We start from the raw sequence: 13,965 nt of genomic DNA on the forward strand, positions 1-13,965 counted from the left end.
GGCATGGTCTGCTGATGGTAATCCTCGATAAACTTGCCATTCATGATATGAGCACATTTGTGTAAAAGGGTGGCAGTACCAGTGTAGGCAGATAGGAAGTGTCCTTAACCCACTGTTCTTTAATGACACATTGTGAGTAGTGTACCTCCCACCTTTTTCATTCTAACTCACATGCTCAAGAGAAATGTAGACAATTCCTTCACAGTTTCACCTATATATGGAACACATACCAACAGAGGTTTGGCTAGTGGCTGCAGAATGTGAGGATTGAACATGGGCAACGTGGAGACGCCTACTTACTTTAGTAAGAGGGAGCATGTGTGCACAGAAACAGAGCAGAGGTTTTTCTGATCACTGTAGTGAATCAGATGCAAGGGAGCATGGACATCTATTTAGTGACCGCACAGTAAGAGCAGTGTGCACAAAGAGAGCAAAGGGTCCACTATTACTGGACAAGCAAGCACAGTGCCATGGAGAATAAGAACTTTAGAAGTGCAGGGCACAGTGGGAGAGCAGGTACACAGCTACAGAATTTAGCACATGACAGAACAAAGTGTAAATGTGGCTGCTATTTAGCTTACAATTATCAGACAGTGAACCATTAAAATCCTCAGAGTGAGTGAGATAAACACCAGTGACATCACCACTCTTACTGCAAAAGGTTTGTGGTCCTATTTCTTTCTGGACCTCTTACCTTAAGACTAGGTTTGTTGCGATGGTAACTGTTGTTGGTGCGTTGTTCAAATCTCCTGTCCTTCCTGATATTCCATCAACTAAAAAGAACCTTGTGAAAGCTTGTCTTCCAGCTGAAAGTACATGCATTTATTTATTTAGATAATTGTTTGTTTATTGGCAGCTTGAGCATTTTGTAAATGTGGAATAAAACAACATTGGTGGTACGAAGGACAAAAGCAGATGAAAGATATAAAACAACAAAAAATCTAAGCAGTAGCTATGACCTTCTATTTATAAGTCAACAGTGAAGAGGAACAATGGGCAGGTAAGATTTGATCAAACCTGCATTATACCCAATAGGAAGGAGAGGTCGGGACAAACCAGGGTAGAATCCTACCCAGTCGAAAAGATAAACTCTTATCAAGGCAACCAAGTTCAACTTTATCACGCTGAAGGATATTTTTCTCAATAACTAGGTGTCAGTGATAATCGTAATGTTTGGAATCTTAAAAACAAATTTGACTCACCTTCACATACCAATTTAGGTGGCGTGCATCATTGGGGTGGTCACGTTCGCCTGGCAGTTTTGTAAGGGAGTGAACAATCTTCCTGTCTGAATAACAGCAAGCTCTTAGATTTCGGAGGCATACGACCTCACTGCCATTCAGACAGGAACGTGACAAACCTGATGATGAAACACGCCATCTAGGTTAGTGGGTGAGGGTTTGTTAACACTTTTTAAGATTCCAGACATTACGATGTATCACTGGCACCTAGTTATTGAAAAAATTATCCTTGGATCCGAACCAGCTGGATTCTCACCTTGGTAGCCTTGTTATGAGTGAGCCTAAATCTAAGCAATTCACATTTTTTTTTTATACATCTTTTTATTGGAAAAACACATCGGTACAGATTATGAAAGCAGTGGGCACAATCAAATTACTTTTTAAGAAAACATGGGGGGAAGGATTGCAGCTGCATATAAAAAAGGAACATCACGGGGAAGGAGGGACATTTGTGTCAGGGCAAACTGGAGGTATACATATTTCACCCCGATAGCTGTTCCAATGGCTCCAGATACGAGCCCAATTTGGGGGCAGCCCCTAGCGACACAAAACCTCTTCTCCCTAAACATACACCAATCGAGGTCCCTCGCCCAGGTCTCCAACAAAGGTGGTTTAGTAGCTCCCCACAGTTGCGCAATGATTCTCTTGGCAATCGTGAATCCCAGAGTAGCCCATTGCGTCAGGTAGTTGTTAAGGTATGTGGGCTCCCATATGTTAAGGAGGCAGTGTCTAGCCTCTGGCGTCAGCCGGGTGTGTAGAACAGTAGACATTAAATCATGTACCTCTTGCCAGAAGGAGCTAATGTGGCGATCATTCCCATATGATGTGCAAAAAGGTTCCCAGTTCTCCACATCCCCTTCTGCACTCCCCACTGTCCGCCCTCCCCAATAAAATCAGTTGTGGCCCGGTGATGTATACACAGTGAAGTATTTTTAGCTGCACTAGTCTAAGGCGCGCCAGTATGGTGACTACTTTGGGGGGGACACTGCCTCTCTCCAGTCTTCGTCGTCCATTTCGATCCCATCTCCAACCCATCGCTCCCTTAGTGCCTGTAGGGGATCCGCCACATTATTTATCAGCTTTTTATATATTAAGGAAATCGTTTTTTCTGGTAGGTGACCATCCAAGATCCTATCCTCCAAAGGTGAGGCTTCAGGAGGGGTAAGTATGATCTGTGCGAGTGCAAGATTTGAGCTCATCTGAAATATTCAGTGCTGGCCAGATCGTATTCGACCTGTAGCGTGCTGAAGAACTTGATTCTCCCTGGTCCCCAAACATCTTTAACTTGGGATATGCCGATAAGGTCCCATCTATCAAAGCTTTTGGATCGCCATAAGTTGTCCAGGAGTTCCGCGTCCCAAAGCGGGCTTGCCAACGTCAACTTACGTCCCCATCCGAGAGAGTTGTTGGCATCATGCCAAATTCGGACCGTGTGATTAGTGGGGCCTGTCAGCGTGAATTTTCTGGGGTGCGAGTAGAGTGCCCTGCTGAACTTGTCAACGGAGAGAAGCCATTTATCCATGGCATACCGGGGGTCATCGCCTCTCCCGTAGGTACGGTGGTTAACAGCCGCAAGGTGTGCCGCCCAATAATACTTTTTAATGTCTGGGAGGCTAATCCCCCTATCATACCAGTTCAGAGTCAGTTTGTTTAAGGCGATACGCGGTCTGCCATCCCAGAGCAGCTCTCTCTGAAGACCTTCAACTTCCCTGAAGTATTGTGCCGGAACCGAGTCCATGGCATTTTGCAGTATGTAGAGAAATGTGGGCAGAGTCATCATTTTAAACAGGGCCGCCCTGCCCAGCAGGGAGAGGGGGAGCGATTTCCATCTTGCAATATCATTCTTGAGTTTGCGTATGGGGGGAAGAAGGTTTTGGGCATAACGGGACAGTGGATCAAGTGAGACAAAAATACCTAAGTATTTGAAGCCAGTTGTGTTAATTGGAATCGGACAGTTTCCCGGTAGGATAGGAGGGCCACCACTGAGGGCAAACAATACAGATTTACCCCATTTGACCGTGAAACCAGAGAATCTGCCGAACACTGCCAAGATGTCTAGCACTACTATGAGGGATTTCGTCGGGGAGGCCAGATACAGTAAAATATCATCCGCATAGAGGGAAATGCGGTCCTCCCATTCCGGTGACCATCTCAACCCTCGGATCATACGATCTTGTCGGATCCAGGCTGCTAGAGGCTCCAGAGCGAGGGCAAAAAGGAAAGGTGAGAGTGGACACCCCTGGCGTGTTCCACGGCTGAGCGGGAATGTATCTGACAGTTTATTGTGGACCACGACCTGGGCCAGGGGTTCCTGATACAGGAGACGCACCCATTGTATGTACTTAGGGCCAAAGCCAAATTTAAAAAGCACTGCCCAGAGGTAGGGCCACTCAACTGTATGAAACGCCATGGTCGCGTCCAGGGATACTATCACAGCTGTCTCCTGAATGGTTGATGCTCTACCTAGCACTCCGTGGATTCTGCATAAATTTAAGGCAGTGTTCCTGTGGGGCATAAAGCCCGATTGATCCAGATGCACTAAGTTAGTGACTACTTTAATCAGACGAATAGTCAGGAGCTTGGCTAATATTTTGGGTTCAGCGTTAAGAAGGGAGATTGGTCTGTAGGCGGCACAGTCTGTCCTAGGTTTGCCCTCCTTATATATGGTGACAATGGTTGCTATTCTCTGCTCCCTTGGTAGTGCCCCAAGATTCCTAGAATCCTCAAGCATCGACTTTAAGTGTGGTGTAAGTACGTCAGGCCGCAGTTTGTACAAGGCAATGGGGTTACCATTTGGGCCTAGGGCCTTGCCAGGTTTTAGTGCACAAATAGCCTGTGCAATTTCATCTGCGGTCAAGTCACTGTCCAAATAGTCGTAATCTGCAGGGGAAAGACAGGGGAGCAGAATGTCTCTAAGAAGGCCGTGCGAGTCGTCCTCGGTGTATGAGGTCACTGTTGAGTATACTGTCTGGAAATGGGAAGCAAATCTGTCCACTATTTCCTGCGGTTCAGTGAGTAAGGCACCTCCCTCAACTATGAGCTCCGGGACTAACGTACTTGCCCAATCTTTTTTATCTAGCCACGCTATAAGCTTCCCAGCTTTGTCGCTCAGGTCATAGATTCTACCCTGTCGTTCTCTGCCCATGATTTTGGCCTTGTCTGTGACTAGGGCTTTGTAGTCATGCTGCGTCAAACTCAGTAGATGAAGCTTCCCTGGTGTGATGCCTGTTTCCAATTCTCCCTCTAGGCGATAGACTTCAGCCTCGAGGGCGAGAACCTCTTTTTGTTTTTCTTTCTTCGCCCCAGCGATTAAGGACAGAGCCTGACCCCGGACTACGGTCTTGAATGCTTTCCACAGGGTCTGAGACGAGGATACAGATCCTACATTCTCAGAGAAATAATCGTCTATGGCTCTAAGCATGTTCTTACGAAGTTTCGGATCTCTAAAGTACCAGGAGTTGATGGGAGCCAGTCTGCCGACCGCAACCTGATTAAGCACCATGTGTATCCACACCGGAGAATGATCTGAGATACCTCTCGCTAGGTGTATGATCTCATGTATGTATGTGACTTGTGCTGCCAGGACTAAACAGTAGTCCAGGCGAGAGAGACTGTTGTGTGCACCTGAGTGAAAGGTGTGTTGTATTTGGTCCGGGTGATCTACTCTCCAACTGTCCACTAAACCCATGGCTTCAAGAAAGTCGGGCAACCAGCAGGCCGATGTACTGATCTCCCTGGGGGGGATATCGATCAAGGGCACCCGAGACTACTGCATTAAAATCGCCGCCGATGACCAGGAGGCCATCCGGCACAGCAAGCAGGACTGCACCCAGGTCAGCAAAGGTGGCACCTTGTAATCCCGGGGGCGTATAAACGGACATTAGTGTGAGTACGTGTCCCACCCATGTGCCTGAGACACCAGCGTATCTTTCCCTATCGTCTATCCACGTAGAGTCTACATTCAGGGGAAGTGAATTCTTAATCATAATACCAACACCTCTGGAGCCGGATGTGAATCCAGCATGGGCAACCATTTTGTATCCCCCCCCTGTGCAGTGCCCTACAGATATTCCCGACCAGGTGCATCTCCTGTAGGAGGACAACATCTGGGGCCTGCCTTTTGATATACTGGAGAACCACGCTACGCTTAATTTTCTCTCCCAGCCCGTTGATGTTCCAACTTAAGATTTAAACCTTTTGGTCCCCCATGTTGTTCGTAGGTTACAGTGCCAAATATTAAGTGCTTCTGTGATGGTAGCAAAATAAGAACCCGATGTAGGAACTGTGCGATGCAAAAAACGCAACCCTTCAACTCCCACAACCTCCCATCCAACTAACCCCCTCCCCGCTGCCCTGCATTCTGGGCTTAAAACTGCCCATAGAAACTTGCAGAGTGCCTGTTGCCCTGGAGTAGCACTAATAGTAGAGAATGAAGAACGTGGAAGATCGTATTCCCATCCCTCCCTCTGTGTCACAAACCAATGAATCCCCTTTCGTGGGTCCCACACCAATGGCTCAAAAAGGCAGTCATACTGCAGGGGAGGCACTCCCCCGAGGTCTGGTCACCATGTGGCCCATTACCTGTCCCAGCTCGACTTAGCCATTTGCCCACCGTGTGGTGGACTGCCCACCGATTTTACCTCGTCTGCTGTGTGTCTGAGAGGCAGTAGCATCCTCAGCGCCACGTTCAGTGGAGGCCCGCTCCATACGGTATTCAAACCAGTCCGCTGCTTCATCCGGCTGCTCAAAGAACCAAGTTTTCCCATCAGCCTCAACTCGAAGACGTGCTGGGAACAGCATAGAATACTTCAGTCCCTTTTCTCGTAGCTTTTGTTTCACTGCGGTGAAGGATCGCTGCTGCCGCTGCACACGCTGTGTGAAATCCGGGAAAAAGGAAATGTCAGCATTTTCGAAGCAAAGGGTGGGTCTCAGTCTGGTGTTTTGTAGGATTAGGTCTCTGAAGTTTAGCACTCTTGCCAGTATCGGCCGTCCGCCTGGGGCCCTATGCGCCCTCTCAATAACAAAGAACTTACTGAGGCCTTGGAGTTTCAGGTGTTGCAAGATAAGGTCTTCCACAAAGAGGTCTGGGGCCTGCCCCTCCGCTTTCTCCGGCACACCAAGAATGTGCAGATTGTTGCGGCGCAGGAGTCCCTCGTAGTCGTCCAGTTTGAGCTCGGTGGCATTCCGGAACATTTGCAGGCCTTGCATCTCACCATGGAGCTGTGTGATGTTGCCTACCAAGCTGGAGGTGGTGAGCTCCACCTGTTTGACTTTTTCGTTGAGCTTGGTGAGATTAGCCCTGACTAGGCTGACCTCAATCGCGATGGTGTCCATTTTATGCTCCAGGGCGGACTGGCCAGTAGTAATTGCCTTCATGACAATTTTTAGGGACAGTTCTTGTTCCTCCCCACCTGGGTCACCAGCCGTGCCACCCCCAGACTGCTGGTTGTGAAGTGTCTCCTTGGGGAGGGTGTAGCGGTCAAGCCTAATGGATTGTATCAGTTTCGTGCCCTTCGCCCCAGCAGCTTTGCCCTTTTCCGCCGCCATTGCGGGTTTCCACCAACGATCGGCTATCAGCGTGGTCCCGCACCTGAGTTGGGGCCCCCACAACGTGATTGTCCGAGGACCTCCTCCCGCCCAGGAAGACTGCAGTCGGGCAACAATATAGTTCAGGGTTGTGGTACCAGCTCTATATCAGACGGCTCGACTAGCACGCTGATGGTGCCCTATGTGAGTAGCGCCCGGCTCTTTCAACCCCACCTAACGTGTCCTGTAGCACTCTCACCAGTGCTGGAGCAGCATGAGCCAGAGCCAGGAGCAGGTCCAGGGCATCAAGGTCTCCTATCCTCCCCACTCAAGGCGCATGGACCCAGGGCCGCTGTCCCCTCTTCACTGCCAGCTGCCCGTCTCCTCGATTCAGCGCAGTACGTAGGAATTGGCGATCTCACCTCTGTACACTGAGCCCCTGCATGGGTAGCTGGACCATCACCACAAGGCCAATCCGGGGAGGGGCTGGTCTCGTTTGTACCCTCCAGCGCAACCCCACACAATCACCCCCTGCCTCGCCTCGTTGTTAGTATGTCACTGATTAGGGCCCGGGCGCTGTCCCCAGAGGAGGTGCTGAGCACCAGTCCTGGTGAGCTGCTGTGGCGTTCTCAGGGTCTGTAGACAGGGCAGACTTTACCCCGAGGGTGGTACCATGCTGCTGCCGAGTGGATCTCTGTGCACTGGGAGTCAGCGCCCAGAATTCACCGGAAGATCGGGCTGCACCTCCGCATCGCCTCAGCGGCTTGACTCAGAAATCGAGCCCCCGGCTTCAGGCCCAGACTAGGCCCACCGCTGCCAGGACCCAGAACTCCCACAGTAGGGTGTCAATGGGGACGGGAATCAGTCGGGCGGCCTCCGCTTCCGGTGTGTTCCCTCACTTCGGGGAGTGCGGATGAGGATGCAGGATATGCGGGATAGGGCTCACGGAGCTAAGAAGCTAGGCAGCCATTTCGATCCGGGTCTTAGTCACGCTCCCAGCAATTCAAATTTTTACCATAATCAATAGCAGGTTTGGAGCATTCATTTTCTTCAGATTTCTGGTGAATATTGTTTCCAGTGGATTATCTCTGTTGGATGCTACAATGTGATTGTGAATCGCCATTACATTTCAAAGATCTCCCCATGCAAAAGCCAATGTTAGCACATATGATATATAGATCGTGTTATGATGAAAGCCAGAGAGCATGAGATTAAACTGGTTATATAAATTGGTATGGAATGGATAGCCTCTAACAAATTTGTTTGAGATCCCTGTAGGAAGCTGGCTCTTTATATAGTGGACCAGAAAGCGGTACACTGTGTAAGGAGTCCAGGCAAACCCCTGTTGGTTTACAGAGGCACAAATGGTATCCCAGATGCTCTCTTTTGTCGTGCTGTAGGCGAGCAGTTAGGCGTATCAGAGGGTAATGCTAAGCATTCGTTGACACACACACAGGTAATAAATGAGGCACATACTCAAAAGTAAATCCAAGACCAATTTAGAAATAAAGTTGTATTTTTTTTTTTTTTTAAATTGATATCAAGTAAGTACTTTTTAAAATATATATTTTAGCACGTAGATACAATGTTCACTTAAATGCGCTTTTACACACAGAGCTTTCAGAAGTGTGAAAAAGCATGTACAGCATGCATTTATTTGCATATGGTTTCTGGGGACCTTTGAGACTTAGGGTTGGAGGGAGCCATGGTCCAAAGTACCACTAGAAGTTACTCGTTACCTTCCCTGGGGTGTCTTTTTGCAGAGTTGATGGTCTGGTTGGGAACTGTGCGCTATGCCGGTTGAAGGAAGGGGGTCACTTAGAAAGAGGCTGCAGAGGGGTACTTGGGTACAAGTCCCGGAGTTGCCAATGGGGGGCTCGAGTCACAAGGATCCTGGGGAAACGTGTGCACAGCTGGTTTGTCGGTACCAGAGCTGGGGTGCTCAGGTGAAGAGTGGAAATGCTAGTTGAGCTCTGAGCCCCTTAGAACCTTGCAGTCACCAGTCTCGCCGGTTGAGAATGTAAAATCAGCTGGGCCACTCTGGAAGTGAATATCTACAATGCTGACCGCTCTCGATAGCTGCAATGTCTTGAAGTCACTGGAGGCCCAACTGGGCTCTCACAGACTCTGCTTGCTGCAAGAGGTCTGGTACCCTGAGTATTGGTCCTGTGCAGCTATGGTCGATCGTGGTGTCCTCTCACTTGTTGAGGGGGCAGATCTGACCTTCAGGAGCACAGGGCCTTCTTCTTAGAAAGCTGCTGTGTCTTGCTGCATCAGAAGTGGCAACTCCGTAGCCTAGACTTTGCGTTTCAGTGCCTTCGGACTGCAGTGGTGTAGCTCCTCTTCTCCAAGAGAGATTGCTTGGTGATTTGCGAAGGCTGGCAGTCTCGTGGGGTTCTATGAAGCTGGTCTGCTGCAGGACGAGTCACTGGGTCACGACTGTCAAGACTTACTGTGGCAGGCAGGGTCTGGGGACAAAATTCCACAGCAGTCTTCAGTTCTTGCACTTTCTTGTGGCTCTCAGTGTCCTCTTCTTGATCCATTGAATCTAAGCTACTGGTGTCAGGGGTGCCACCTAAATACTCAATTTAGGGGGAGTGAGAGGTAGTAGCCAATAGGCTACTGACCTTTAGGGTGTCTATACCCTCTATATGACCACTTCCTGTGGGAAGTAACCCTGACCCAGAGGGCCTAATTCAGCCAAAACTAAGACAGTAGAATTTCCACATTCAGGTAACCCACCTTAGGGGTGGTACTAGCATGAGAGGGGGGCAAGCTTCATGACAAACTAATTTTCCCCACTTGTCCTGTTTCCCAAATGGGCCCGGGTAGGGGGTGACATTTCTCCTGTCTGGTTAAGTCTTGGTTAAGTCTTGGGTCGCATATCAAAGTCAGCAGAGGCCTTTGAAGAATTCTGCCTTGATATGCCTCTGCTACCTCTAAGGTGCCCTCTAGGTGCAAGTATTAATGAATCCATGACTGCAATCAGTGTGGTTTTATTAATACGAGATGTTTGATACCAAACATCTCTAGTGCCAGTGTAGCCATCATGTAGCTGGGGAACTCGTCACTTTCAGTGTTTAGCGCATGTAATCAAAATCGCTTCCCTAGCCACTTGTAACATCTTAGAATCGACTTAGACATCACAGGGGCATATAACTGCTCAAGCAGATGTCTACACATGTAGTATAGTGCACTCTGCCATAGGGCTGTAAGGCCTTCTGTAGGGGTGACTTACCTATACTGCATGCTGTATCTGCAGGCATGGCATACAGGAGGTGTGCCATGTCCTATCTTAATTTTTGTCTGCACCATGACACGCAGCCTGCAATAGCAGTTTGCATGTTGGTGCTGAGGAGGGTCCTTTGGGATGTAGGGATGTTCAATAAATGTGGCAGCCCTTAGGGGCCATCTTTCTACTCCTTGCCCTAGGTACACTGGGTAACATTTATTAGGTACATACAGTAGATGCCATATGTATTGAATGTAAAGTTGCGTATGTGGTGGTCGTGCCACTGTGGAAGGCTTAATCTGTTGACAAATGTCACAAGAAAGGACATAATTATGAGTATGTCTATACAAGCCACGCCACCAATAACGCTGCAAGAGAGACCCTGTTGCTGAGCATAAGCCATGTCTTCATGGGCGGCAATGATCATAGGAAGCCTGCGGTCCTCGTTTGGAATCTGCCAATTCCCAATGGACGGAATTGCAGCAAATGGGACTTGCTCAGGTGAAAAATGATAAGAATACTTAGCAGGGAAACCCTGTGGAAACTTTGTCCCATTATTTGTCACAGCTATAGCCACAAAAATATTATTATCAATTTAAGTCATGGACCTAGTAACAGCTGCTACTGAACATGTAGCTACTGCAGATTTGGCTTCCTCCTCAGCCAAAGAATTACCAACAGTATATTCTCCCACATGCTGATGGCCAAGAGTATGGATAACATGTGTGATCGGCACCAGTTGGAGCAGCCGGTACATTACAAGACAGACACTGAATAACACTTCTGTGTATATGAATCAAGTTTATGTGTAATATGTGCAGCTGTGTGTGCGAAACACGAAGATGATTTGGATGTGGTGTATATCCCGTCAAACAGGCCACGTGGCCCCATCGACCGATAAGGGGTTGAGACGGACCACTGAAACAGGGTTGTTATATTTCATATAGGTACCCAGATATAGGTCCGGGTAATATCAAAACCCTTCACCTACATTCTCTCCTATACTACATACATAACAGATTTGAAGCACTGACCTTTTACCTAGTTACAATACTACACACAGTATGTAGGGTTTTTCCCTGAACACTGGCCTCAAATTATGCATGAAGATTCTGAGTTTCTTGGAAACACAGCAGGACCATCATCTCCTGCATAATAACTATGTATAAAGTTAATTCCCAACATCATCCTAAGTCCGACACTGGCAAAGCAAGGTAGAACCCCTTGGGATACCTTAGGATAAATAAACATCACATCTTGCTGAGAAAGGCAGAGGAGATCAGCACTTCCCAGCCGACACACTGACGCAAGACGCTAAGGTTCCTGCATGCAGATCCTCCAGCTCGCAGTGGTCTGACATCCCTTGTGGGGTGTTCAGCTCGAGACCAGAACGGGGTCCAGCAGTCTCACATCAGGTAATGGGATTGGCTTTATCCTAGAGAGATTCTTGGCTTTACACCTACTCACATGCTAGGTACATCTAGTTAGGGTTGCATCGTAGGAGTATGCATTTTATTGCCATGTATTTTATACACTTGCCTGTAGTTATGATTTTAGCAAAATGGTAGAAACCTACCATCTGTTTACTTTCTTAGTGCTTCTACTCGTTTATCTATGCTACTGTCTACTGGTGATTTCAGTACACTTATTTTACACTAGATTAACAACTGTTCAATAAATGCTTATTGAAAACATCCCAATCGTTTATTCTGTGTATCTCTCTGAGACAAAGTGAGCACGAGTGACTGAGCAAAAAGTAAGTTACTGTTTCCACGGTCCTGAGGGATCAGGGTTGTCATGTTCGATAGTTGCCAAGAGCTATTCTCTCCTTGGTAAGAGGAGGTGATAATGGCATTGCGAGCTAACATACCCGTTGGGGGTGTCTGGAATCAGTCTGGACACCAGTCCCGCAGTGTATGTTGTCTAAGCGCGCCGATCCAATATAGGGTTTTTAGCAACAACACGACAGGTTGAGGAAGGGCACCATTAAACCATATGGTATGCTCCCAAGTTAACAATGGATCTTCAAGTAAACAATACGGACGGTAAATTTGTGGAACTGCACCACGTTCATATTCATGAAAGAAATTATCATTTCCATCAACCGAAGGAAACAACCCAGGAACAAAAACCTTGAAGCAGCATCCACCATTACGACAAAAATAAAATCATCTACTGCTTTTGGGACCCGATTATGGGTCAAATGCGCAGTAACTGCAGTGCGGTTAAGCGCAAAAATGTTAATTGACATTATAGACACTGTAAAGAAAACTAACCCTTTTAAAATTCAAGCTTGAAAAACCTATAAAATCTCAACTTTAGGAGGTAAACCCCGCGTACCACGGACGTCTCCCCACCTGGTGAGAGGGTATTGTGGACAAGCACAAGCGCTTCTCAGAGGTCTTGCAACTAAGTACCAGACCAAACGTAGGTGGCTCCATGTTTCAGCGATTCTGCACATACACAGAACTATGCGCAGATTTATGGGACTTCGATGTATAGGGACTCTGCCTTCCTAGCGCCTTAGTACCCACAAGCCCAGGACCGACTAGCTATAATGTCTCACTCGCCCTCCTACACACTCACAGAGAGGCAAATGATTAGAAAACCCAGAACACAAAACTCCTGTATCTCTCAGGAATCGCAGTAACAAGACACACCTTTTCGCTACACTCTCGTACCTGTCCACAATCAGGTCTGACTGAGACACGAATATAGTTTAAAATGTTTATTTTAACTAACGTGCTCTAACATGCAGTATACGTTCTACAACAAGCAGAAAAATGCATAACATGAATATTGTTAGCATTGTAGCTAGGCCATACATCATAAAGGGAGATGTCATCTTTTATAGACTATGGTGAAAGGACTATAGTGCTTAACCTCCCTTCCCTTTACCAGAAGGAATATTATTATATAATAGAAGAATTCTGGGCTTTGTCAGCAGACCCCATAACTTAGACCAAAGATCGTATTTTTACATCGTAGCTGCGTGCTGCTCTTCTCCTTGGAAAGGTCTCTCTCCAAGTGTGTCTCACCTAAACATGTATATCTGTAATATCAAAGTTCGAGCTTCCAGCAGCAGCTGCGCTAGTGTGGGGCCTGACCAGACAGAATAACAAGGGACATTGTTTACCGACCTTGCTCACAATGTTCAGACTAAACTCCAGGAACAAGCAGAGAACAAACACAGCAAACAGTTCTCATGTGAAAGGCATAAACAGAGTCTTGCACAAATAAAGCTGTGTAGTAACGTGCCCAAAAGCGGCATCATGGCTGTAGGGCTCATGCTAACTTAGTACTGTCAACAATGTACCTATAGGCCACATGACAAAAGGATAGTAGTACTTAGTCCATGCTCTCTGGGATGGCTAAAGACAAAAAGAAGCATGATGCATGCAAATGGGGTGAAAGAATATGAGAGTGACGATGGAGCCAGCAAATGGGAAGCCTATGGACGGGCTGAAGCCTACATATTTAATACAACAGTCTCTTCAAGAAAGCGCATGCGCTGTCTAGCCGAGACCTAATAGAAAAACAGGTCCTCCTTGGAAAAATAAATATGATAGCTCTGTCATTTGGCACAACTTTATGGGTAAGGCCATTTATAAAATAAAATATGTTGTAGGAGAGTAAGGCCCTGAAAAGCATGATGCCTCAGTGACAAACCCCCTAGTCCTCATTGTTAAGACAGCCCTGTTCTCTGCCAGAGTGAAAAAGATCTATATTTTGGGTATGCTCCACAGTACATAGGCACCTTTTTTCCAAGACACCTAGAGACACCAATTCCTTGGCTGAAGTTTAATGTCGAGACGATTAAGCTATTTTCCTTATGATCCAGTCCTTGAATGAATTAAAGATTGATTTATAAAGCGCACAACTACTCAATGAGTGTCTCGCTTCTACATCAGAAACCAGACTGTGAGCAGATCTCTAGCCTAAACAAATGGGTCTTCATGTCTTTTT

At 47.3% G+C, this 13,965-nt stretch overlaps 1 protein-coding gene across 2 annotated transcripts in view; it reads right to left on the minus strand.

Moving 5' to 3' along the window:
* LOC146780066 (meckelin-like) overlaps positions 1–13,965 on the minus strand; it is a 400,358-nt gene that overhangs the window by 243,424 nt on the left and 142,969 nt on the right. For both annotated transcript variants that reach the window (XM_085637891.1, XM_085637890.1), the window contains exon 13: positions 695–806. In XM_085637891.1, the coding sequence (XP_085494017.1) occupies positions 695–806 (112 nt within the window). The remainder of the gene's footprint in view (positions 1–694; positions 807–13,965) is intronic.

Source organism: Triturus cristatus, chromosome 12, assembly GCF_964204655.1.
Source record: "Triturus cristatus chromosome 12, aTriCri1.1, whole genome shotgun sequence".
NCBI lineage: Eukaryota > Metazoa > Chordata > Amphibia > Caudata > Salamandridae > Triturus > Triturus cristatus.